The 23,002-nt window shown below is 38.8% G+C and overlaps 1 protein-coding gene across 1 annotated transcript; it reads right to left on the bottom strand.

Annotated features, from left to right (window-relative positions):
* Window positions 1–7,087: 7,087 nt before the first annotated feature.
* Window positions 7,088–21,653, bottom strand: AQP11 (aquaporin 11). Its single transcript, XM_005908062.2, has 3 exons — window positions 20,748–21,653; window positions 12,891–13,007; window positions 7,088–9,918 (listed from the first exon to the last, which is right to left on the bottom strand). The coding sequence occupies exons 1-3, from the start codon at window positions 21,364–21,366 to the stop codon at window positions 9,839–9,841; spliced, it is 816 nt and encodes a 271-aa protein (XP_005908124.1). The 5' UTR covers window positions 21,367–21,653; the 3' UTR covers window positions 7,088–9,838.
* Between the last annotated feature and the right edge of the window lie 1,349 nt (window positions 21,654–23,002).

The following is a 23,002-nucleotide window of genomic DNA, read 5'->3' on the forward strand; positions in this document are numbered from 1 at the left end:
ATTCTCCAGGCAAGAGTACTGGAGTGGGTTGCCATTTCCTCCTGTTAATTCTAAGAAAATCCCTTCTGAGGGTTCTAATAGAATTGTTGCCATCCCATGACAAAGAAGGTAAAATTGAAAAATATTTTCATTTGCATATCGCTCTGTCTTCTCTTATCTATGTAGATAAAACCAATATCTAATGTGGGGGACTTAATAACTTCAGATGAGAAATTAGAAAAACTCTTTGGGAGAGCAGTGGAGCTTAGAATTGTTTTTAACAATAATTTTAAGAAGAAAAATAGAAATATATAACTTGGGGATGAGAAGGCTAAATAAAAGTGTATAAGGCTAATTCTTAGGATTTTATTTTTGGATTATTTTGAAGTTTATATGAATCACTAACAACAGTGCCTGAAAGATGATGCAGTAAATGGTAATTATGACAAATAGTAATTAATTCTTTCCATAACAGAAAGAAGCGGCTACAAATACAATGTTAACTCACCTTTTAGAATACATTTGAGATGCCTGATATTTAAAATTCCACTGAGCAATTAAAAGAGATGTGATAAAATTATGTACTTTTTCTCAAAGGACCTTCAGGCCTTCACTACAAGTCTGTACTCTTGCTCTACAAACAAGTCCATTATACCTAAGCATCTAGTTTCTTTTGCATGTAACAGGTTAAAAAGGAGAAAAGGGTGGTTGCATCAAGCATATCAATAGCAGTAGTAGTAAGTAGCGGACAGAATTAGGAAGAAAAGCAAATACATATTACCCCAAAATAACAACCTTCATAGTGTATAATGCAAATGTATGTGAGGATAGTATATCAATTTATGTTCATAAAAGTATGATCAAAATTACCAGCCTAAATTTTGGTTGTAAATAAATCCAAAACTGGCTAACTTAAGCAGGAAAAAAAAAGTATTAGAAGGCTATTTGGTAGCTCACGAAATGGACATGAAAGGTGAAATAAACCAGGCTCAGAAAAAGGTTAGGAACTCCAATTGGTTTACATAAGATGTGATTCCTCTGGGTTGTTAGGCTGATTTAATTGTTTTATGTCTTTGAGTGACTGACCACAGGGTCCTGGTTGGTACTCTATGTGTTGCCAGAAAACAGGAATATCTGGTCTGTTCAGCTTCTGTTGTGGAAGGGCACTCCCTCTGCCTAGGTTCTCACAGTGGTGGATTACCCCAAATAGAAAAGATCCTTGGATACTGGTTTGTAAAATTTACAGCTGGGCTTCCCTGGTAGCTTAGTGGTAAAGAATCTGCCTTCAGTGCAGGAGAAACGGGTTCAATCCCTGGGTCAGAAAGATCCCCTGAAGAAGGAAATGGCAATCCTAAGTATTCTTGCTTAGGAAATCCCATGGACAGAGGAGCCTGGTGGGTTACAGTCCATGGGGTTGCAAAAGAGTCAGACACTGAGGCTTAGCAACCAAACAACAATTGCAAGCCTAAACCTTAAAAAAAAAAAACCTTATAAATTGAGGTTGTATTTAATTAAAGTTAAGGAAGATTTTTATAAATACTGAGGGACATACTGTTTGTCAAATTTTATATTTTTAATTAAAAAAGTTTTGGCTGTGCTGGGTCTTCGTTGCTTTGCAGGGGCTTTCTCTAGTTTTGGCGCTACTGTTCACTTCAGTGCAAGGGCTTCTCATTGCGGTAGCTTCTCTTGTTGCAAAGCATAGTCTGTAGGGAAGCTGTGCGGTAGTTGCAGCATGCAGCTCAGTAGTTACAGCTCATGGGCTTATTTGCTCCGAGGCATGTGGAATCTTCCTGGACCAGGGATCAAATCCGTGTCCCGCATATTGGCAGGCAGATTCCTATACACTGTGCCACCAGATAACTCAAAATTGAAAGTGCACCTGAGTCCTCCAATTAAAAAAAAAGGATCCAGACCACCTGCTGAGTATAAAAATAATAATAAAATGCCCATGAGAGACCCAAAAACTTCACTTAAAGGAATTTATTTAAAAGATAAATTTTCACACTAGGAAAAGTCTAAGCACAAGGATATGAATAGTATATTTGTAAAAGACTGAAAATAAACTCAATATCTATAATTAAGCCTGAGTGAACTATTTTTTTAAATGTATTTATTTATTTTGGTTGGAGGCTAATTACTTTACAATATTGTAGTGGTTTTTGCCATGCATTGACATGAATCAGCCATGGGTGTACATGTGTCCCCCACCCCCAGTCCCGAACCCTCCTCCCACTGAGTAAATTATTTACAGTACCTCTGTACAATGGAAAACTATATCCCTTAAAAAAAAATAGAGCCTGTGTACCAATACTCAGTAAGCTCCAAGGTCCATTAATTATGGTGGGGATTATATATGTCATGTGCATATACATGATACATGAGAAAGTTATTTCTCGAAGAGGTAGGGAACAGAGGTAGGAGGGAAACTTGAGTTTTTTTTCCCTCTTCATGAGTTGAGTTGTCCCCCCTCAAAAAGATGTTGAAGTCCTAACACCCAGTGCCTGAGTGTGATCTTATTTGGAAATAAGGTCTTCACAGAGGTAATGAAGTTAAAATGAAGTCATTAGGATGAGCCCTAATCTGACATTACTGGAGGGACATGTTCTTAACTGAAGGGAGAATTTGGACACAGAGATGACATGGATAGAGGGAAAGCCATGTAAAGATGGACGGCTATAGTGAGGCATGTACAAGCAGAGGAATGCCTGAGGCTACCAGAGCTAGGAGAAAGGTCCAGAACAGATCCTTCCCTAGTGCCTTTAAGAGGGGTCATGACTTCTGACATCTTGACCTTGGACTTCTGCCCTCCAGAGCTGTGAGAAAATAAATTTCTCTTATTCTAAACCACCTCATTTATGGTACTTTGTTATGGTGTTACCAGAAAACTAACCTGTCCCCTGCCCAGTTGTATTTTATTATTCTACCAGTTTATTGCTACCAACCCATCTCCCTCAACCCTCATGCACATGTGCTCAGTCATGTAACCTCATGGACTACAGCCCACCAGGTTCCTCTGTCCATGGATTTTTCCAGGCAAGAATACTGGAGTGGGTTACCATTTCTTTCTCCGTGTATTTTTTTTTTAATCTGAGGAATAGGGATTTGGGCTTTATATTGTCATTTATTTTTATTTATTTACTTGGCTGTGTCAAGTCTTAGTTGTGGCATGTGGGGTCTTTGTTGTGGCTCACAGGCTCCAGATCTCATGGGAGTTCCCCAGTGGAGGGTGGGATCTTAGTTCACTGACCAGAGATCAACCCACATCCCCTGCTTGCACAGTGGATTCTTAACCATGGGACCACCAGGGAAGTCCCTGTATGTCAGTTTAGAGTTTAGAAACAGTTTAGGGTTTCAGAAAATCAGAAAATTTATAACAGTCATTCATTGTTTAAATGCAAAACTCTGCAGGTAAAGGAAAAGTTAGTTATTACCTAATTTTATAAATAATTTGTGTTATGAAATATTTTTGGCATATTAAGACTAATGTTACCTAGAGAATATTATGTTTAGTGAAATAAGTCAGGAAAAAAACAAATACTGTATGATATCACATATGTGGAATTGAAGAATAATACAAATGAATGTATATGCAAAACAGAAACAGACTCAGAAAACAAACTTGTGGTTACCAAAGGGAAGAAATGGAGAAGGAACAAATTTGAGATACGAGATTAGCAGATATGAGCTATTAATATCATGTAAAAAGTAGATAAGCAACATGGACATATTGCATAGCACAAGGACTTATAGCCATTATCTTGTAATAACTTAATGAAGTATAATCTGTATTACAATAATTATGCTATACACATGAAAATAACGTTGTTCTTAACTATACTTCTGGAGAAGGCAATGGCATCCCACTCCAGTACTCATGCCTGGAAAATCCTATGGATGGAGGAGCCTGGTAGGCTGCAGTCCATGGGGTCGCTAAGAGTCGGACACGACTGAGCGACTTCACTTTCAACTTTTCACTTTCCTGCATTGGAGAAGGGAATGGCAACCCACTCCAGTGTTCTTGCCTGGAGAATCCCAGGGACGGGGGAGCCTGGTGGGCTGCCAGACTCTATGGGGTCGCACAGAGTCGGACACAACTGAAGCAACTTAGCAGCAGCAGCAACTATACTTCAGTTTAAAAAGACTAATGTAACACATACCAACATAACTCACATACAATTAAAGCTCCCTTTGTAACCACTATCTCAAATAGTGGAATAACCACTATCTCCAATTTGGTATTTATCATAACTATGTATGTGTTTGCATTTTTGCTCCATGTGTATATATCCTATAAACATTACATAGTATTGGGTTGCATGTTTTGTAACTATTACTAATTGAATCTTTCTGCCATTTTTCCTACTTAGCACTGTAATAGTTTCATTCAAGTCGATAATAGGCAAGGACTTCCCTTGTGTTCCAGTGGTTAAGAATCCACCTTGTAATGCAGGGGCCACGGGTTTGATCTCTGGTCAGAGAACTAAGATCCCACATACCATAGAGAAACTAAGCCCAATGCCTCAACTGCTGAGCCCTCTAGAGAACCCACAAGCTGCAACTGCTGAGCCCTCACACCACAGGTAGAGAATCCATGTGCCACAGTGAAAGGTCCCATGTGACAAAGATCCACATACCACAACTCAGGCCAGATGCAGCCAATAGAGATGTGTCCAGAGACGTCCTTTTTTTAAAGTTTGATACAGGCAGCTCTCTAGCACAGCTCATTCATTCTCATGACGGGCATGTAAGATTCCAGTTATTCATTATTAAAGCAGTGCTGCAGCAGATATTCTTATGCATGTCTTATACTTGTATGCATGTGTGTGTGTGTGTTGCAGTAGCTTTCATTTCATCTACAATAAGAAGTACTTTTCCAGCCAATAGGACCCACAAATGTTAATTTCTGCTAATCTCTCCCAAAAAATTTCATTTAAATACGTAAACCTTAAACTTTGCTAGATTTTGCTAAATTGTGCTCCAAAATGATTGGGGCTATTTAAAGTAATAGTTTCCTCCTAACATTTTTGATATTTCCAGACTTCTGAATTTCTGCCAACCTGATGAATTTGAAAGTAGAATTTCATCATGATTGTAGTTTCCATGTTCCTGATTATTAGTGAGATTGAACACCTTTCTGCTTTGTACATTTGACTCTTTTATGTTTTTTTGCCTAATTTTTTTTCTTACTCGTCTGTCCTTTATATATTCTGGACTCCAATATCCTACTCTGTGACATATCTTCATTTTGTTTATGGTGTCTTTTAAAAGCAAGAAGTTGTGGAATTCTTCCTTATGTAGAAGCTGTCAAGTGTAGTTATTCCAGCCCTAGCAGTCTAGTACAGTTTTGCTATAGCATGTTTTTAAATAATGTGAACCAGCTCATAAATGATTGCTAAAATAGGGCAGTGCTGTCCATATACCCAGAAATCACACTGATTCATGTGCAGCTTTTCCCAGCACATTAGTTTTACACCAACGGTTTTGTAATAGTTAAATCAAGGAATATATGCCTTTCAGTCTGAAATAGGTGCTGCATGATTTGATTGCTTTAATAGGATCACTCAATAGAAACATGAAGTTATTGCAATAATTTGGGTAAGAGTAAGAGGAGAGTGAAAAAGTTGGCTTAAAGTTCAACATTCAGAAAACTAAGATCATGGCATCTGGTCCCATCACTTCATGGGAAATAGATGGGGAAACAGTAGAAACAGTGTCAGACTATTTTTTGGGGCTCCAAAATCACTGCAGATGGTGATTGCAGCCATGAAATTAAAAGACGCTTACTCCTTGGAAGGAAAGTTATGTCCAACCTAGATAGCATATTCAAAAGCAGAGACATTACTTTGCCAACAAAGGTCCATCTAGTCAAGGCTATGGTTTTCCCATTGGTCATGTATGGATGTGAGAGTTGGACTGTGAAGAAGGCTGAGCGCTGAAGAATTGATGCTTTTGAACTGTGGTGTTGGAGAAGACTCTTGAGAGTCCCTTGGACTGCAAGGAGATCCAACCAGTCCATTCTAAAGGAGATCAGTCCTAGGTGTTCTTTGGAAAGACTGATGCTAAAGCTGAAACTCCAGTACTTTGGCCACCTCATGTGAAGAGTTGACTCATTGGAAAAGACTCTGATGCTGGGAGGGATTGGGGGCAGGAGGAGAAGGGGACGACAGAGAATGAGATGGCTGGATGGCATCACCGACTTGATGGATGTGTGAGTGAACTCCGGGAGTTGGTGATGGACAGGGAGGCCTGGCATGCTGCAATTCATGGGGTCACAAAGAGTCGGACATGACTGAGCGACTGAACTGAACTGAACTGAAGTAGATGGAGGCTTGACCAAACTATGCTGGTAGGCCATAATGAAAAGTACAAAAGCCTACTACCCTAGAAAGACACATGTGCACAAGAATGTTTATTGAAGCATTGATTTAATATTGAATAACTACAAATACCACCAATAGAATGGATATACTTTGCAATCTGAATTAACTAGAGCTGCATGTATTGAGTTATATCTTAGACAACAAAGTATAGATGTTTCATATACAGATGGATATGAGTCTGGAGTTCAGGACGGTTGTATAAGCTGGACATAGAAATTAGGCAGTTATGATACAGTTGCTATAAAACCATAAGATTGGGTAAAATTACCAAGGGAATAAGGAGAAATAGAAAAGAGCTCAGAGGACTGAGCCCTGGGAAGGTATCGTTTAGTTTGGAGGAAAGGAGGAAGAATAAACTGAAAAGACAATGATTTTGGGGAAGTGAAGTGATTCACAAGGAGAAAGCAATAAACTGTAGCAAATGCTGCTGATAGGTAAGAAGTATGAGACGTTGACTTAACAACATTAAAGTCATTGATGGGCTTGGCAAGAATTTCAGTGGAATGGTGGAGTTGAAGGCCTGACTAGAATGCTTCAGGAAAAAAATGGGAAGAGGAAAATTGAGCTTCTTCAGACTCACATCATCACATCTGCTTACCTAAGTCTTCTGCCCATATATTCTTACCTTTTGTCCTGTTTCTATGAACCATCTGTTGTGCTTCTAGCTAAGGCCTGCCCCTTCAGTTGTGCATTTGCTTTTATCTTTTCTTAGCTATTAAAAACTGAACCTAAATCTCCCCTCCCTTTCCGACATCATCATTTTCTCTACTGCATCATTCCTCTCAGCATGTAAGCATGCCAAGTATCTTTCCCACCTTAAAAAAAGAAATTCTTTCTTGATCCAGTTTCCCCTTTAGATACCACCCACATTTTCTTTGTTTATAGCAAGTCTTTGAAAGAACTGTCCTACCGCTACCCAGTTTTTCTTATATTTCATGTATGGAGGCAGGCATGGAATAAGTAGACAGTTGGAATTAATTAAATTTTGATTAACCTATGTAAGCATGAGGACTTAGAGGAACAAGGGAATTAAGATTCTGTGCAAGAGTGTAATTTAAGCTGCTTCAGAAGAGAGTAATTGATAGGGGAGAGAGATGGTGGTAGTATCAATGGACCCAAGTTCCCCATGGGGGTTCAAAGTATTGGAGATAAAGAAAGTAGGGTGAGGTGAGCTGGAGAAAGGGGTTAGTGATTGGGGAAAGAGGTGTTTGAGGTCAGAGAAGAGTCTGAGTTACTGGTAATGACAAGCTCAAGGTTATGACCAAATTTGTAGCTGAGGCAGAAGAGAAAGGAAAAATTACTGAAGAGCCTTCAAGTTCAGCCAATGAAGTGGGAGGCCAAGATCCTGGAAGGATCATCTTTGTAAGTATTGAAATCACCAGCAAATGTAACTGGAGTAGTGTAGAGAATGAGTGAGAAAGGAACTACATTCCGAAAAGATCAAGAAGGAATTGAGGGGTCTGTACAGTAGATACAATAGATACAGTAGATAGAATTGCAGGAAGGAGTACCTAGGTAGAAGATGGCATGGTCTGATGACGTTATTAATGGAGGCAGCAGAGAAAAGAGCCAAGCTACCATTTGAGAGGGCTGCAAGGGGAAACCATGTCATCAGAAGTCATAACCTCTAATTCTGAGAAGTGAAGTTTAGAGAGCTGGGTATTTTCACAAATTAACACTCAGTTTTCTTAAACCACAGTCTCATGAGAAAGAGAGAGGAATTTATGAATTTTTAAAAATTATGTACAGAAAAAGCCATGAAACAAGTGAAATTCAGCTTCATGTTTGGAAGACATAGGGAGTGGCAAAGGGATTATTTTAAAGGGACCAGTCTTTTTTATTTTATTTATTTGGCTGCACTGGGTCTTAGTTGTGGCATGGGAGATCTTTAGTTGAGGCATGTGGGATCTAGTTCCCTGTCCAGGGATCGAACCTAGGCCCCCTGCATTGGGAGGTCAGAGTCTTAGCCACTGGACCACCAGGGAAGTCCTGGGACCAGTTATTTTGTGTGGTTGTAATAGCAGAATTCAGCCCTAATGTTGACTCATCCTTTTTTTTTTTTTTTTCCAAGAAAAGCTAGAACTGTGGATTTTTGTGTTTTAAAAAAAATATTACAAATACTAACTTGTTTGAAATACTGTGCAGATCAAATGAAACAAGTCAGAGATTCCATTTAGCCATTGTTGCAATTTTATGAACTCTGCTTTTTAAAATAGAAACTACTACCATCTGTGTTAAGTTCAAGAGTCAAAGTCCATGACCCTCAAACTGGCTGCCTTGCTGGGTAGCCTGCAGCTTTTGAGTTCAGTCTGCAGGTTTATGGAGAGTGACTATCACAGGCCGATCACCAAGCAGCACTTAAATCACCTGGCAGTTTATGCGTTGCTTAACTGATTATTACTCCACAGATCTTATTTCATCCCCCTCCCCAACCTTTTCTTTCTCTTTGCTTTCATTTCTGACCCTGATGATAGAATTCCTTTGAAGAAAAACATACTTAGCCTTTTTGAACTTTAATAAAAGAAAGCTTCTGATAGAGGAAAACTTGAAGGTTCTTTAAGCCTGAAAAGAGCTGTTAATTCCTAAACAGACTGTAACATTATAAAATATTTAATGTTTCTTCAAAATCTCCAGTTTTCCTTTAGTCTTAATGATGACTGAGAAGATATTTTTATATTGAAGTAGAAGTCTAAAGATGGTATTTGACTGTGTTTCACCTTAGGCAGAGCAGTAAACTCCCTTCCAGACTTAGTTTCCTTATCTGTAAAATGGAGATTAAAAATACATGCCCTACGTACTTCATAAAGTAGCTGTTACAATCAAATGAGAATGTGAAAAGCATAAACTTTGTATGAGTGCTTTAGTAAAGTCTGTTAAAGAATGACAGCTCGCCTAAAGCTTCTGAAATTGCCTATTTAGAGAAAATATTTTAAATTAGAATATATTCAAAATTCAGGAATCCCCATATCAGTAGATGTCTACTTCTAATAGCAACTTTCCTATTGAAAGATGACACTGCTGATGGTATCATTGTGTGAGGTAGTGGCTGAAAAGTATCCCTCTCCAGTTCTGTAAGCATGACTGGTTGTAGTTTTGGTTAAAAATCTTGCTCGTTCAGATGACATCTGATACACATACTCTTTCTTGGTCCCACCATCATCTTTCCCTTCTCACCCTGTACTTAGTTTCTTTTTCATCAAAATTAACAATTATCACTTGAGATTTATACTTAATGTAGAGTCTTTTCTAGCAGCACTTAATACACACTTAAAAGAAGAAGCCTTAACTGAGAAACACAGGATACCTCATTTTCACAGTAATTTTTTTTTAAGTTCCAGTGATGAAAGCTCTAAGGCAGCTTCTTCAAAGGAAGATAATATTGATGAATCCAGTGCAACCAGTGTTGAATATTAGGTGATAAAATCTTTATCACATCCAGCCTGACTGTCCTGTAATTTAGGCTGAGTCTTTTAGAATAGTTACTCCTTTTTATTAGTTGTGTGGTTGTCATACAGCCATGGAAGGAAAAAATTGAACATCAAAATCATCAGCAATATACCTGAAAGACAAACAGTAAAATAACACAATCTTTAAGAAGTTTATGATCAGTGATTATAATTTAAGATTATATACAATTATTTACCAAGAGATTTTTAGAGGTGTGTTTAAAAGAATTAGCTATATGACTTCTACATAAAACTGTAGATATTTTGTTTTATTTATTTTTGGCTGTAGCACATGACATGTAGGATCTTCGTTCCCCAACCAGTGATCGAACCCATGCCTCCTGCGGTAGAAGCATGGAGTTTTAACCACTGGACCACCAGGGAAGTTCCATCATGTAGATATTTTAAAGTCTAATATTCTCACATGATTTTTCCATTAATCTTTAAAAACAGTACATACTTGGAAAAACTAGTAGGATCTAAATAATGAATTCAAAGGATAAATAGAAAGATCTGGAGTTCTATTTCTAGCTCCATTACTGACTTGCTAAGTGAGAAACTTGACTTGGGTCTCCATTTTAATCTCCACCATTAGTAGCTTTTAGAATTGTATTAAGCAAAGTTTCTGAAACAGAAATTTCAGTTGACATTTTAAAACTTGAATATAAATATGCTTTTAAAAATCACATTAGTAAATTTTCATTTTTGAGGTCATATCAGATAAATCTAGCATATGTATAATAGGTAATTTAAAAGACATTTTTATATTAAAGATTTAAAATTTTTCAATGGGAAACAGATAGAGGGGACTTAGCCATGGGACTCAAATCACTGTCTAAGAGAAGTCTGTGGTGGTTAATGGTTTTATCTTAACGTATATAGGTTTAAAGCTCTATTGTTGTTCAGTCACTAAGTTGTGTCGGACTCTTTGTGACCCCATGGACTGCAGCATGCCAGGCTTCTTTGTCCTTCCCTATCTCCTGGCGTTTGTTCAAATTCATGTCCGTTGAGTCAGTGATGCTATCTAACCATCTCATCTTCTGCCACCCCCTTCTCCTTTTGCCTTCCATCTTTCCCAGATCAGAGTCTTTTCCAATGAGTCGCCTTTTCCCAGGTGGTCAAAATTACTGGAGCTTCAGCTTCAGCATCAGTCCTTTCAGTGAATATTCAGGGTTGATTAAAGGTAGGCTTAACACTCTAAATCAGTTAAACTTAGATTAAGAATGTGTTTTTATCACATGCAGATTTGATAATTTACTGCTATTTGATAAGGAAATTAAGGTTTGACTAATATTTGGATAACAAATTTTAAAGAGATGAGCCTGTTTTGCAACCAGAAGCTTTAGATTAAAAAAAAAAATCAGAATCAATATAATTCACAAAATTTGACATTTTCTTTATAAAGTTGGAGCTAGAAAATAAGACATGTTTAAAACTTTCTAAAATGGAGTTGCAATTTTATAGAATCAAATAGAATTTACTAATTTTCATTATATGAAATGTATAAGCTAGAGAATTAATTCTATATACATCCTTACAGTCACATTTCTAACATCTTATTAATTTGGAGGAGGTGGCAGCGTGCCTGGGTTCAATCCCTGGTCAGGGAACTAGATCCTACGTGCCGCACCTACGAGTTGGCATGCCACAACTAGATCCCATTTGCCATGACTGGAAAAAAAAAGATCCCATGTGCCATAATGAAGATCAGTGATCCCATGTGCCGCAACGAAGACCTGGTGCAGCCAAATAAATAAATATTAAAAAAAAAAACTATTAGTAGACCTGTCCAATTAGTGACCTTTTTAACTTCTTTGTGAACTTCAGTGACCTTTTTTTACTTCTTAAAAATCAGAAACAGATAATTTATCTTTGAAGAAGTTACTGGAAAACACTAGTAATGAATAGATGAAAAAAAGTTACCGTTATTAGCAGTTTAAAATACAGTTTCTGATATTCTTCATGTTTAGGTATAGATATTACTGAGTATGCTGCTGCTGCTAAGCTGCCTCAGTCGTGTCCGACTCTGTGCGACCCCATAGACGGAAGCCCACCAGGCTCCCCCGTCCTTGGGATTCTCCAGGCAAGAACACTGGAGTGGGTTGCCATTTCCTTCTCCAATGCATGAAAGCGAAAAGTGAAAGGGAAGTTGCTCAGTCATGTCCAACTCTTAGTGACCCCCATGGACTACAGCCTACCAGGCTACTCCATCCATGGGATTTTCCAGGCAAGAGTACTGGAGTGGGGTGCCATTGCCTTCTCCGATTACTGAGCGCAACAGATGCTAAATGTGAGGAAAAGTCCTAAATGACAGGAATGGAGGGTGAATGGGAGGAGTAAAGTGTCATGGCTATTCAAACCTGTTAGGCCCATGTTCTCTTCTGTAGGTACCCTCCCCTTCCCCTGCCCCCCTTTTTTTTTAACAGAAATAAGCAACAAGAAACAAAATGCAAACTATGGATAAAAAGAAGAATGAACTAATTAGAAGGCCAGTTATCCTCATATTCATTTATAGCTGTGAATTACAGTCAGGCTTAAAATAGATGATTAAACAAAATCAAGAAATGCTGATAATTTATATAAGGATATGCATATCATGATTAGTTATTTTGTAACTTTTTTTGTGTTATTTGACCTATTTGAGAAGAAGAGTTTTACATAACTGACCCAGATAGAAATAACAGGAATGCAATTTGTGGAAAATTTTAAAACTACATTTATTATAGTTCTGTATTGTTTCATGAAATGCTGTTCGACAAAATGGGTCAGATGAGCTAAATAGTATTTTATCTGGAGCTCACAAACTTGAAAAAACAAATTCCTTTAGCAAAAAAAGATTATTTTTTAGTGGAAGTAATCACTCGTCACTTCTTTGCCCTCATATCTAAGGGCATATTAAAGAGAGATTAAACTTCAAACTTACTATTCTTAACTTGTTTCTTTAAAGACAAAAGCAGTTTTAACGGATACTGCACAAAATAAAATGTTATTTCGGACATAATATTTCATACCTTTTTTGTGACATTCCATATTGTATTTTAGTATACCCTAATCTTTTCATCATATTGAATAAAAATATACTTACCTAAAGAAGGAGACAGCCAATATACTATAAAAAATTGAAGGAATGCTTCATCAAAACACTTGAAATGCAGTGAAAGTGCCAAAGTTGGATTAAATACAGCTCCTGTTAGACTTCCTCCTGTAATACATATTAACCAGAATGATATCAAACCATATATCTTACATTTTCTTGCAACTAGAAATACAGGGATTACTAAATAAAACTTTTATTTTAGGTATTTAAGTTTTTTTATTCTGTAATTTTTCTTTGCAGAATCACCTGGCATATTATAGAATATAAAAATAGATTATAGATTATAATATGCCAGGTGCAAAAAAGGCAGGAGGACAAAGGACATTAAGAATTTTCATCCAGTGCTTTTGCTGTGGTATATTATGAATACACATTGAAAATTAACCTGCTCTATTAGTATTCCTACACTTTTATAAAACAGATTTGGCTGCCCTTAACATTCAACTTAAATTAATAAAAATATAATGAAAATGTTGTTAAAATGGGTACAATACCCCAGGATCCTCTTGAACAGAAATAACCTTGGTGTTGGAACAAAAAGTAAACTATTCCACTTTTACTTGTCAACAAAGCCCTAAAGAAGTGATTGTGAATGGTATGTGAATTATATCTCAATAAAGTGGTTACAGAAAAAAATTTTAATAAAAAAAGAAGTGACTGAGTAATTATGAAAGATCAGCACAAATTCTAACTGTTGCCTGCTTTTCAGGACTTAGGGTCCAGCTCTTCACTTAGGGTCTCTCTCTGAGATGGGGCCCAGGAATTTTATAGCTGTGGCCACACAGCAAGTGAGGAAAAGCAAAAGAGGTTGGACTGGCTGTCCAGTGGTACTCACCAAAACTGTGGCTCAGCTTTTCAGAACATACCCTCATTGTATCCCTGAGATAGAGACATTTCTGGTGGTTGTTCCATGTGGAAGCTTGAGCACACTCATCTGCCTCCAACTTAGCTACAGCAACAGATCAGAGATCTTCACAAATTTTACATGGACACATGCCACAAGAGCATGTTAACTGTTTTTATAAAATGCCATGAAATAAAATTGGAAATTAAGTGACCTTTTCATAAAATTTCACACTTGACAGGCTGAAAACATTGAAGCTTTGTTGAGATAAAGATGTTGAGAAATGAACTGAGTTCACTCCGTGGCTAAGAGTTTTTTTCTTGGCATGCCAGCCTCACAGCACAATTCATATTCATGCCTCAGCAATTATAAATGACATCACATCATGGACCTTCAGAACCACTCTTGAATAGTCAAATCTTGGAATGTTGAGCCTGCAACTGCCAGGGGCCAGCAGAATTATTTGGTTGGCATGTGGTCATTTCAAATTAATGCCACAAAGAATTACTGAGTTCTTATGTTCTGGACACCATGAACAGAAAGGTAAGAACTCACACAGATCTTTCCACACAGATTATACAATAAAATATAATGTAATATGTACAGTGATAATACAAGTGACCTGTGATTTTTTTAAGGCATTTATCAATAGACAACCATTGCCTTCATAATTAGTTTGCTTCAGTATTCCCATTAGGTCTTTGGTATTTCTATTAGGTCTGAGAACACTATCATTTGGTCTTATACCACGCTAAACCTCCAGTTACTTCATACTCTGTCTTCTAATCCTCCCATCACCAGATCTGCTCAGTATGACTTGGTAGATGCTGCTTCTCTTAAGATGTACAAGTCTGTTCCTCTCTCTTGAGTATGAACTGGCTTTGCAACTTGCATTAACAAATAGAATGCAGCAGAAGTGATGCTATGTGAATTCTGAATGTGAGGAGCAACACTGAATTCTAGGTTCAGGTCTCAATAAATCCATCATTGGCTTCTACTCCTTGCTGTGTTGGAACAATGCACTGACCGTGTACATGAGCTGATCTAGGCTGATGGAGGATGAGAGGCCACAAGGAAAAAAACTGAGGTGTCTTAGATGGCTGTTAACTGCTGGACACATGAGTGAAGCACCTTTGCTCTTCCAAAGAAACCAACTGTCCAGCTATATGATCTCAGGGGAATTTCCTATCTAACCCACAAAATCATGAAAAAAAAATTGTTATTTTAAGCATTAAGGGTAAGTTAACTGATTCAGAAATCCATTGTGTCAACAAAAGGTCCAAAACATGGCATTGGCTTTGATATTTTAGGCTGGATCATTCTTTGTTAGGGTTCTATGCACTGTGGGATTTTTAGCATTCCTAGCCTTGACCCATTAAACGTCAGCTGCATATTCATCTTCCCCATATAACAAACAAAAATGTTCCCAGACGTTGCCAAAATTGTTCTGTTGAAAACCACTGTCCTGGAGAACTACTGGTACCTGTATACTAGTAGACATGTATAAGGTTGTTTGTTTATAATAGCAACAAACTGGGAAAAACCTAAATGTTCATTCATAAGAAAATAGCTAAATAAATAACTTTATTATTAATTTGGAATGCTGTTCAGTATTCAAATAATAAGAAAGATCTCTTTACTAACACAGATCTCCAAGATAGTATCATTGAACCACACCACTAAAAAAACTGCAGAAAGTAAGGTATGATTCATCTTAATATGAACACACATAAAATAGTTTCTGTAGGGTCCTATCAATATGTACAGTAAATGTACATAAGAGTTTGGAAGGACACGCACGCACAGAGGACTATACTGGTGAGAAGAGGCAGGGAAGGAGAGGGGACAGGCATGAAGGATGGTAATCAAAAGGCATTGAGAGTCTCATTGGTAGTGTTTCCATTATTTACAAAAAGAACACATTCATGTATTTTGTAGTTAAATATGAATTATTTAAAAAGTAAGAATTATCCATCAGGCACAGAACTTGGAGAAAATGACTCTGAAAAATTAGTTACTATGTATTGATGTCTGGAGGGAGGAAGCCATTACACCTGTTGAAGAAGAGGTATCAACAGGGAGATCCAGCTGGCTGCCAGGAATCTCAGAGGACAGTGTGAACTTGGTGAAATTAGGACAGTCAAAAGACAGAGTTCCAAATCTGGTAATTATAGGCACTTAGGTGTCTCAGCACTCCTAAAGCAAATCAAGTTCTCTGTGACAGAATGACACTAAAATCATGCAAGACTTGTATAAAAGCTACAGTGTCAATTAACTAATTTATAAAGTGACCAGACATCTATGCCAGTTACTGTGGGAAGAACTTGGAGTACATTATTTTTCATGATAGTCTGAAGCGATAGTGTTATTCTCCATTTTAAGGATGAGGAAACAGACCTAAATTATCTATCCTAAGGACACAGTCCAAGAGGCTTATGCTCTTTACCATTGTATTATACTGGCATGAGAAAAACAAAAACAAAATATTTTGTGCCTTGTTTGAAGCTGTTTTTCATTTGTAGATTGGGACCTATGTCATTATGGTTATTGTATTAAATATAAATATATATATATATATAGGACTTAGCTCCTTCTTTGACAAATAATCTATCCAAATTCTTCATGACTTAGAAGGATTCCAAAAGCTCCTGAATGGAGTAAAAATGGAATTACTTTGGACATTTTATTAGGCTTATTTTAGAAGCTCTTAGGCATAAAATATGGAATACCCAGATATGTATTATTTCTTTTGATTTTTTTAAGTGAATAGACTATTTGCTATTTCATTCATTCTACTCATTCTAAAAATAATGAGTATTTATTTGTAATGGGACACTCTCAGTCCTGGTTATGTTTCATAATGAATAAAACAATTTTAGTCTCTGTACTCATAAAGCTTACTGTTTGGTGGAGGAAGACAGGCATTACATCAGAAAACAAGTATATAACTAAAAGTTCTGCAAAGGAACAGTACAGTAAGAAAGACAACCTACTTGGATGTGTAAAATAGATTTTTTTTCCAATATCTAATTAATTTACGCAGTTCTCTCTTATCCTAGTCATTGAACCAAATTCTCCCCAAACCTAAACCTTCCAAATCTGCATTAATAGTTTTATAGTTTTAATATGTTAATAACACAAAGCTTTTTTTCACTTTATTTGGGAAGCCAATAAATACAAGTGTTAAAGACATCAGTGGCCTCCATCTGCACAAATGTGCAGGGTGCTAAATCAATAAATATGCAATCAGATGCTTAGTCATTGGCTATCCAAGGAGCCTGTAGCTCTGTTGCTGAACAGTTATGTTCTATAAGCTTAAATAATCAGTTCTTTTGATATGACCTGTATAAGTGACTTCTGGGTATCCTCAAATGCAAGTGATTAAAGAAATATCCCAGCATGCAACTTAGTCAAACCAATACTAATATTATCTTGGTCGTGGTGGTTTAGTTGCAAAATTGTGTCCAGCTCTTAAAACCCCATAGACTGTAGCCCACCAGACTCCTCTATCCATGGGCTTTCCCAGGCAAGAATATTGGAGTGGGTTGCCATTTCCTACTCCAGGGGATCTTCCCAACCTAGGGATCAAACTCATGTCTCCTACATTGCAGGTGGATTCTTTACTGCTAAGCCACCAGGGAAGCCCAATAGTGTTTTAGAAATTAAAAAATGAGAGAGAGTTACATATTGAAGTAACTTGTAACAATTCCTGACTTAGCTAATGCTTCCCCTGCCTTCCCTTCCCTATCTATTCTTAACTCCTTCCTGCAAAGTCCTCATGTCTGCCTGATGAGATACACACTGAGCTAGTCCTAAAACAGTTCATTCTATTTAAATAGCTCTGACCTAAAGTTATGATTTATATCCATAGAAAATAATGGGGAGTGATATGACTTAGTGCAGCATTTCCCAAAGTATGCTCTCTTCTGCACACTCCTAGACAAAAGTATTCCTATGTTTGAAAAACTGTTCCATATCTTTCTCTTGGAGTTTCACTATAAACAGTAGCATAGTAAAACTCTGTGAGTCTTAAATTAGAAAATCTGTTTAATCCAGTGTTTGCTAAATTTATTTGGTAACAATCCTTTGTTAACTTAAATTTTGTTATGTTATGGTAAAATATAACATATGCCATTTTAACCATTTAAAAGTGTATATTCATGGCACTAGTTATAATGTTCTGGAGAAGGAAATGGCAACCCACTCCAGTGTGCTTGCCTGAGAATCCCGGGGACGGGGGAGCCTGGTGGGCTGCCGTCTATGGGGTCGCACAGAGTTGGACACGACTGAAGCGACTTAGCAGCAGTTATAATGTTCAACCATCACCACTATTTCTAAAATTTTCATTGCCCCAAACAGAAATTGTACCCATTAAACAAAAAAATCCCTATTCCTCCTTGCTGCCCAACCCATGGTAACCTCTGTTCTACTTTCTGACTGTGAATTTGCCTGTTCTGAATATTTCATATAAAGTGAAGTCATATAACATTTGTCCCTTTGTGTCTGGCTTATTATGCTTAGCATAATGTTTTCAAGGTTCATTCCTATGGTAGCATGTATCAGAACTTCATTCCTTTCCATGGCTGAACAATATTCAGTTGTATGTACATATTTTTGTTACTTTTTAGGAGCATGCTATAAAATGCTGATAATGAAATGAGTATAAGCTTTAGTGTAAATCTGAACCATGGTTCCAGCTCATTCTGTTAATAGCTGTGTGATCTTGAACAAGGCATTTCACGTTCTTAACCCTCACTTACTTTACTTAAAATGGGAATAATGTATTTATTCATCAGTGGGTTGTTGTAAGGATTAAATACCAAAACTCATAAATTTCCTATATGCTTGCACACTGCCCAGTGAATATTCTTATCTTCCTTATTTGGCAGAAAAGGAACATCATAATAATCAATATCTGTAACAACAATAAATAATTGTTAGGTTCTGTCCCTGCAGTTTTCATCGCTGTCCAATATGGTACTCACTAGCCAGACATGGCTATTGAGTACTTGAAATGTTGTTACAGTGACTGAAGAATTGAATATTTTAGTTGATAAGTACATGTGACTAGTGGCTGTGATGAACTGACCAGCAAAATATAGATGGGAGCAGTGGTTCTCGGTCCTGGTTTCATATTGGGATCACCTGGGAAAAATTTAAATCTACCATTGCTTAGGCCCCTTCACACAGCAATTAAATCTTATTTTGTTTTTTTTCCACAGCAATTAAATCTTAATCTCTGTACCCAAATATGGATATGTTTAAAACACTCCCCATGTGATTCCTATGTAGAGGGAATGTTGAGAACCACTGCTCTAGTGATCCTTTCGGTCTCTCCTCCTCCATCAATTAGTAGCCTCATTTCAGCAATGTTGATGTCAGTAATGTGAGGGGAAGGAAAAGAACATTTCTGGATATCTTAAATTGTTATTTTATGGGTCCTTTCCAATAACTCTCATTATATTTATGTATAATTTTAAATATTATCTTGTTTCTCTTCTCTCAAAATCTTTGTCACTTATAAAATAGATACTGGCTAATATTATATACAGTATTACTGTTGAAATAATAAATATGTATTAAAAGTACAAAAACAGGAATACCAATTTATAGATTATCAAGAGAGGGATAAGGAACTCTGTATAACATTGTGTTAATTTAAAACTTCTTTTTTTGGCTGCCCCTGTGGGGCATGTGAAAGTCTAGTTCCTTGGACCAGGGATCCAACCTGCACCCACCCCCTAGCTCTGCAGTGGAAGTGAGGAGTATTAACCACTGGACCAGCAAGGAAATCCCTAAAACATCTTTTAAATGTTTACCACATCTAATTAAAGTACAGAGCTAAACTGTGGCATAACTTTTTGCAAGGGATGATTCTGTTCATATACAGGGGATGTTTCTGATTTAGTCCAAACTTAAAATTTTAATAAGCAACTACTCACCAACCCCTCAAATATGCATATATCCTTCCTTCTTTCCTATACCACTCATTTCCATCTGAGTCTACAAAAAGGATGGTACTAGATTTTAAAGAAGGTGAAATGAATCAGAAAGTCTTTCATTTTACCTAGGAAGTTGAGCATATGTTTAAAAATCCTTAAGGTTTGCTTCTACTCATAGTTTCCCTTTCAATGGGCAGAAGACAGAGTCTTACTACTAATTCTTTTTATTAGATTCCTACCTCCCAAACATTTTACAATTCAGATAGTTCTAGTGAAAATATTCTGTTATGATCATTTAAAATGACGTGCTTCATCACTGCTTTTCAAATTTCCCTATCCTATTTAGAATATTTTCCTGTCCTAGTTAGAATATCCACTATATCTGAGATCTGTCAAGGTAAATACGATTTACAAAAAATCAAGCAGATTTCTCAAGAATTATTTTTTTCTCAAGAATTTTCTCAAGAATTATTTTTAAAAAATCTTTGATTTCAAGCAAGTTTTGATTTTAAAACATATCTTTCTTGATAGGCCATTAAAAATTCAAGATGAATTAGAAAGGAAATATATGATTTTAAGTAATTTTGTAAAAAATAAGAAATAGAACTATAGAAGTTTATTTCCCACTCTTACTACTAGCTATTCATGTAGCTTGTGCTTTAAATTGGAAGGAACTTTTGAAACCCAGGATCATTTTTCAGCGAGAGCCTCAGCAAGGATCTATATACCAAGTGGGCAAAAGGTAGCCGATGTTATCTTTCCTCTCTACTATTACAACAATCCCTTTGTAGGATATCTGAACCCTTGGCAGTATCTCACATGATCTCTGTTTCAGCACAGAAGTGGCTTTCTCTGGGTGTTAAAAAGAAAGCACTGAATGGAGGATCTATATTTGCACCCTATCGGTAAAGAATGAGCTGCAAAATGATTAGAATTACGGAAATACCAATACTGACATCATAGAAGCGTAGTAGTTTCGAATGAATCCTGGCAAAGAACTTAAGAGTCTCAAGTCATAGAAGCTCCGGACGTGCCCAGTGTTTTGTGGGAATAACAAACCTGCATAAACCAAAAAGGTGATGAGTGCTGACAGCAGGTGGATACGAAGCTTGGTTCGGACCTCCTGGAAGTGCAGCAAAGCGCTGTGGAAAATAAAGGAGCAGACAGCCTCTATGATGACCGCTTTGGGCAAGTCCACTTGAATGGGATTCCTGCAAGCGAAGCTCCTCTCGCTGACGTGATACTTGGTCAGCCCCAGGCTCCACAGGGCGCTCATGCAGTACCTGCTGCACAGGGCACCAATCAGCTGAGCTAACAGTCTAATCGCACCCGTCTCAGCGGACATTCCCCCCAGCATTATCTGCATCATCACGCCGCACGGGTTGCTGGAGGTGCCCACCAGAGTCAGGCCATGCACCATTGAGAAGAAGTAGATTAGCGTCAGCGGCCAGGTGGGGTGCAGGGGTTCCTGCTCACTCAGCAGTTGTAACTCATGAGTGCAGAAGCAGAGCTGGAAGGTGGCCAGAAACTCCAAGACGAAGGCGTGGGCCATGGGTCCGTTCAGCTGCTGCCGGGTGACCACGCGGGCTAGCCCCGTGAACAGCACGATCGACAGCATCAGCCCCAGCGAGGTGCAGGTATCCTGCATCTCGGGCCAGAGCCCCCGTAGCGCGGTCATGGCTCTCTCAGCACCAGACTGGGCTGCCTGCTCGGGCTCTGCAGGAGGCGGTCTCTGGGCCCCAGTCCTAGGTCCTCAGCCCCGCCCCCTCCTCACGCCCCTCGGGGCGGGCCGACTCCAGACCAGCCGGAGGCCCTGGGGGTGCCACGCTGAAGGACTCCTCCCCATCTCCCCGGCTCTACGCTAGAGTTTTGTTGCCAGAGCCGGGGAGGAGGGGAGGTGACGGGCCTCGAGGAGAGCTCTGCCAGGGCACCGTCTGAGGGGGCCAACGGCCAGCAGAAGCCAGACACACGCCCTCGCTGTATCCCTCAGGGCCTGGGAGCGGGCGCGGGTGGGGCAGGGAGTGGAGGGACGGCGTGCGTCCGGAGGCTATTGCGCATGCGCATGGTGGCCCGTGCGCCCTTGCGAGAGGCTAGACTTGGGCCCCAGGGTCCCCGGCGCTGAGAGGGAAGGCGTGCGCCTCCTGCGCCTTAACAGGTCCTTTGACGTGAGAACCTTGAGGGTTTTACTTTTCAGCTCCTAAAACTGTAAAGCCGTCAAGCTGCAATCCAGACCCCCTAAAGAGCTTTGCGGCCAACCACTTCGTTTTTAATTTCTGGGACGACTGAGAAGACGAGAAGCGGTGGAGGCCGGAGGTGGGGTGGCGTGGGATAAGGTGGGGCTGGGTACTGGTTTAAGGGGAGTGAATTTCACAGAGAAATAAGGTTTGACCTGTGTGAAGAAGGGTATGCCACTGCGTCTCCCTGAGTCTTTTTTTTTTTTTCCCCACCTGCCACCTGTAACATTTACCTCAGAAGGTTGTGGGTCACACGACCCACCTCATGGATTTGTTTAAAAAAAAAAAAAAAAAACGCGAGAGGCACCGTGGCACAGAGCTTAGCAGACAAAAGGTGGTCAATAAGTGCTAGCTTAAAGTTGAAAGAGCGGATCTTGCCACCGCTCTCCACTCCCAACACCTCGCCCATTTGGGATGGCCACGTTATGGGTACAGCTGGGAGGGAATGTCTGCGATTCCCCATGCTTGGCATCTACCGTGCCTGCGTGCATGCTAAGTCACTCAGTCGTGTCTGATTCTTGGCGACCCCATGGACTGTAGCCCGCTAGGCTCCTCTGTCCATGGAATTCTCCAGGCAAGAATACTTAAGTGGGTTGCCATTTCCATCGCCAGGGGAGCTTCCCAACCAAGGGGTTGAACCCATGTCTCAAGTCTCCTGCATTGGCAAGTGGGTTCTTGACCACTAACGCCACCTGGTTTTCTGCTAATAATGTAAGTGTCATGGGCTTTCCTGGTGGCGCTAGTGGTAAAGACTCCACCTACAATGCAGGAGACCCGGATTCCATCCCTGAATCAAGAAGATCCCCTGGAGGAACACATGTACACCCATGGCTGATTCGTGTGAATGTGTGGCAAAAACCACCACAATATTGAAAAGTAATTAGCCTCCACCTAAAATAAATTTTTTAAAAAAGAAAAAAATACAAGATCCCCTGGGGGAGGAAATGGCAACCCACTCCAGTGTTCTTGCCTAGAAAATCCCATGGGTAGAGGAGCCTGGTGGGCTAGTCACTTAGCACACATAGGTATCATGGTTTAGCTGGGGGAGAGGGGTGCAGATACCTCTGTACTCTCCAGCTT

This window comes from Bos mutus, chromosome 29, assembly GCF_027580195.1.
Source record: "Bos mutus isolate GX-2022 chromosome 29, NWIPB_WYAK_1.1, whole genome shotgun sequence".
Taxonomy (NCBI): domain Eukaryota; kingdom Metazoa; phylum Chordata; class Mammalia; order Artiodactyla; family Bovidae; genus Bos; species Bos mutus.

Excerpts from the sequence above, each read along its gene's own strand:
- AQP11 (XM_005908062.2), bottom strand. The coding sequence starts at position 21,366 with ATGACCGCGCTACGGGGGCTCTGGCCCGAGATGCAGGATACCTGCACC. Across the intron at positions 13,008-20,747 it reads CACCTTTTTGGTTTATGCAG|GAGGAAGTCTAACAGGAGCT; the intron begins GTTTGTTATTCC and ends TATGTATTACAG. Across the intron at positions 9,919-12,890 it reads TTGGCTGTCTCCTTCTTTAG|GTATATTGCTGATGATTTTG; the intron begins GTAAGTATATTT and ends TTTGTCTTTCAG.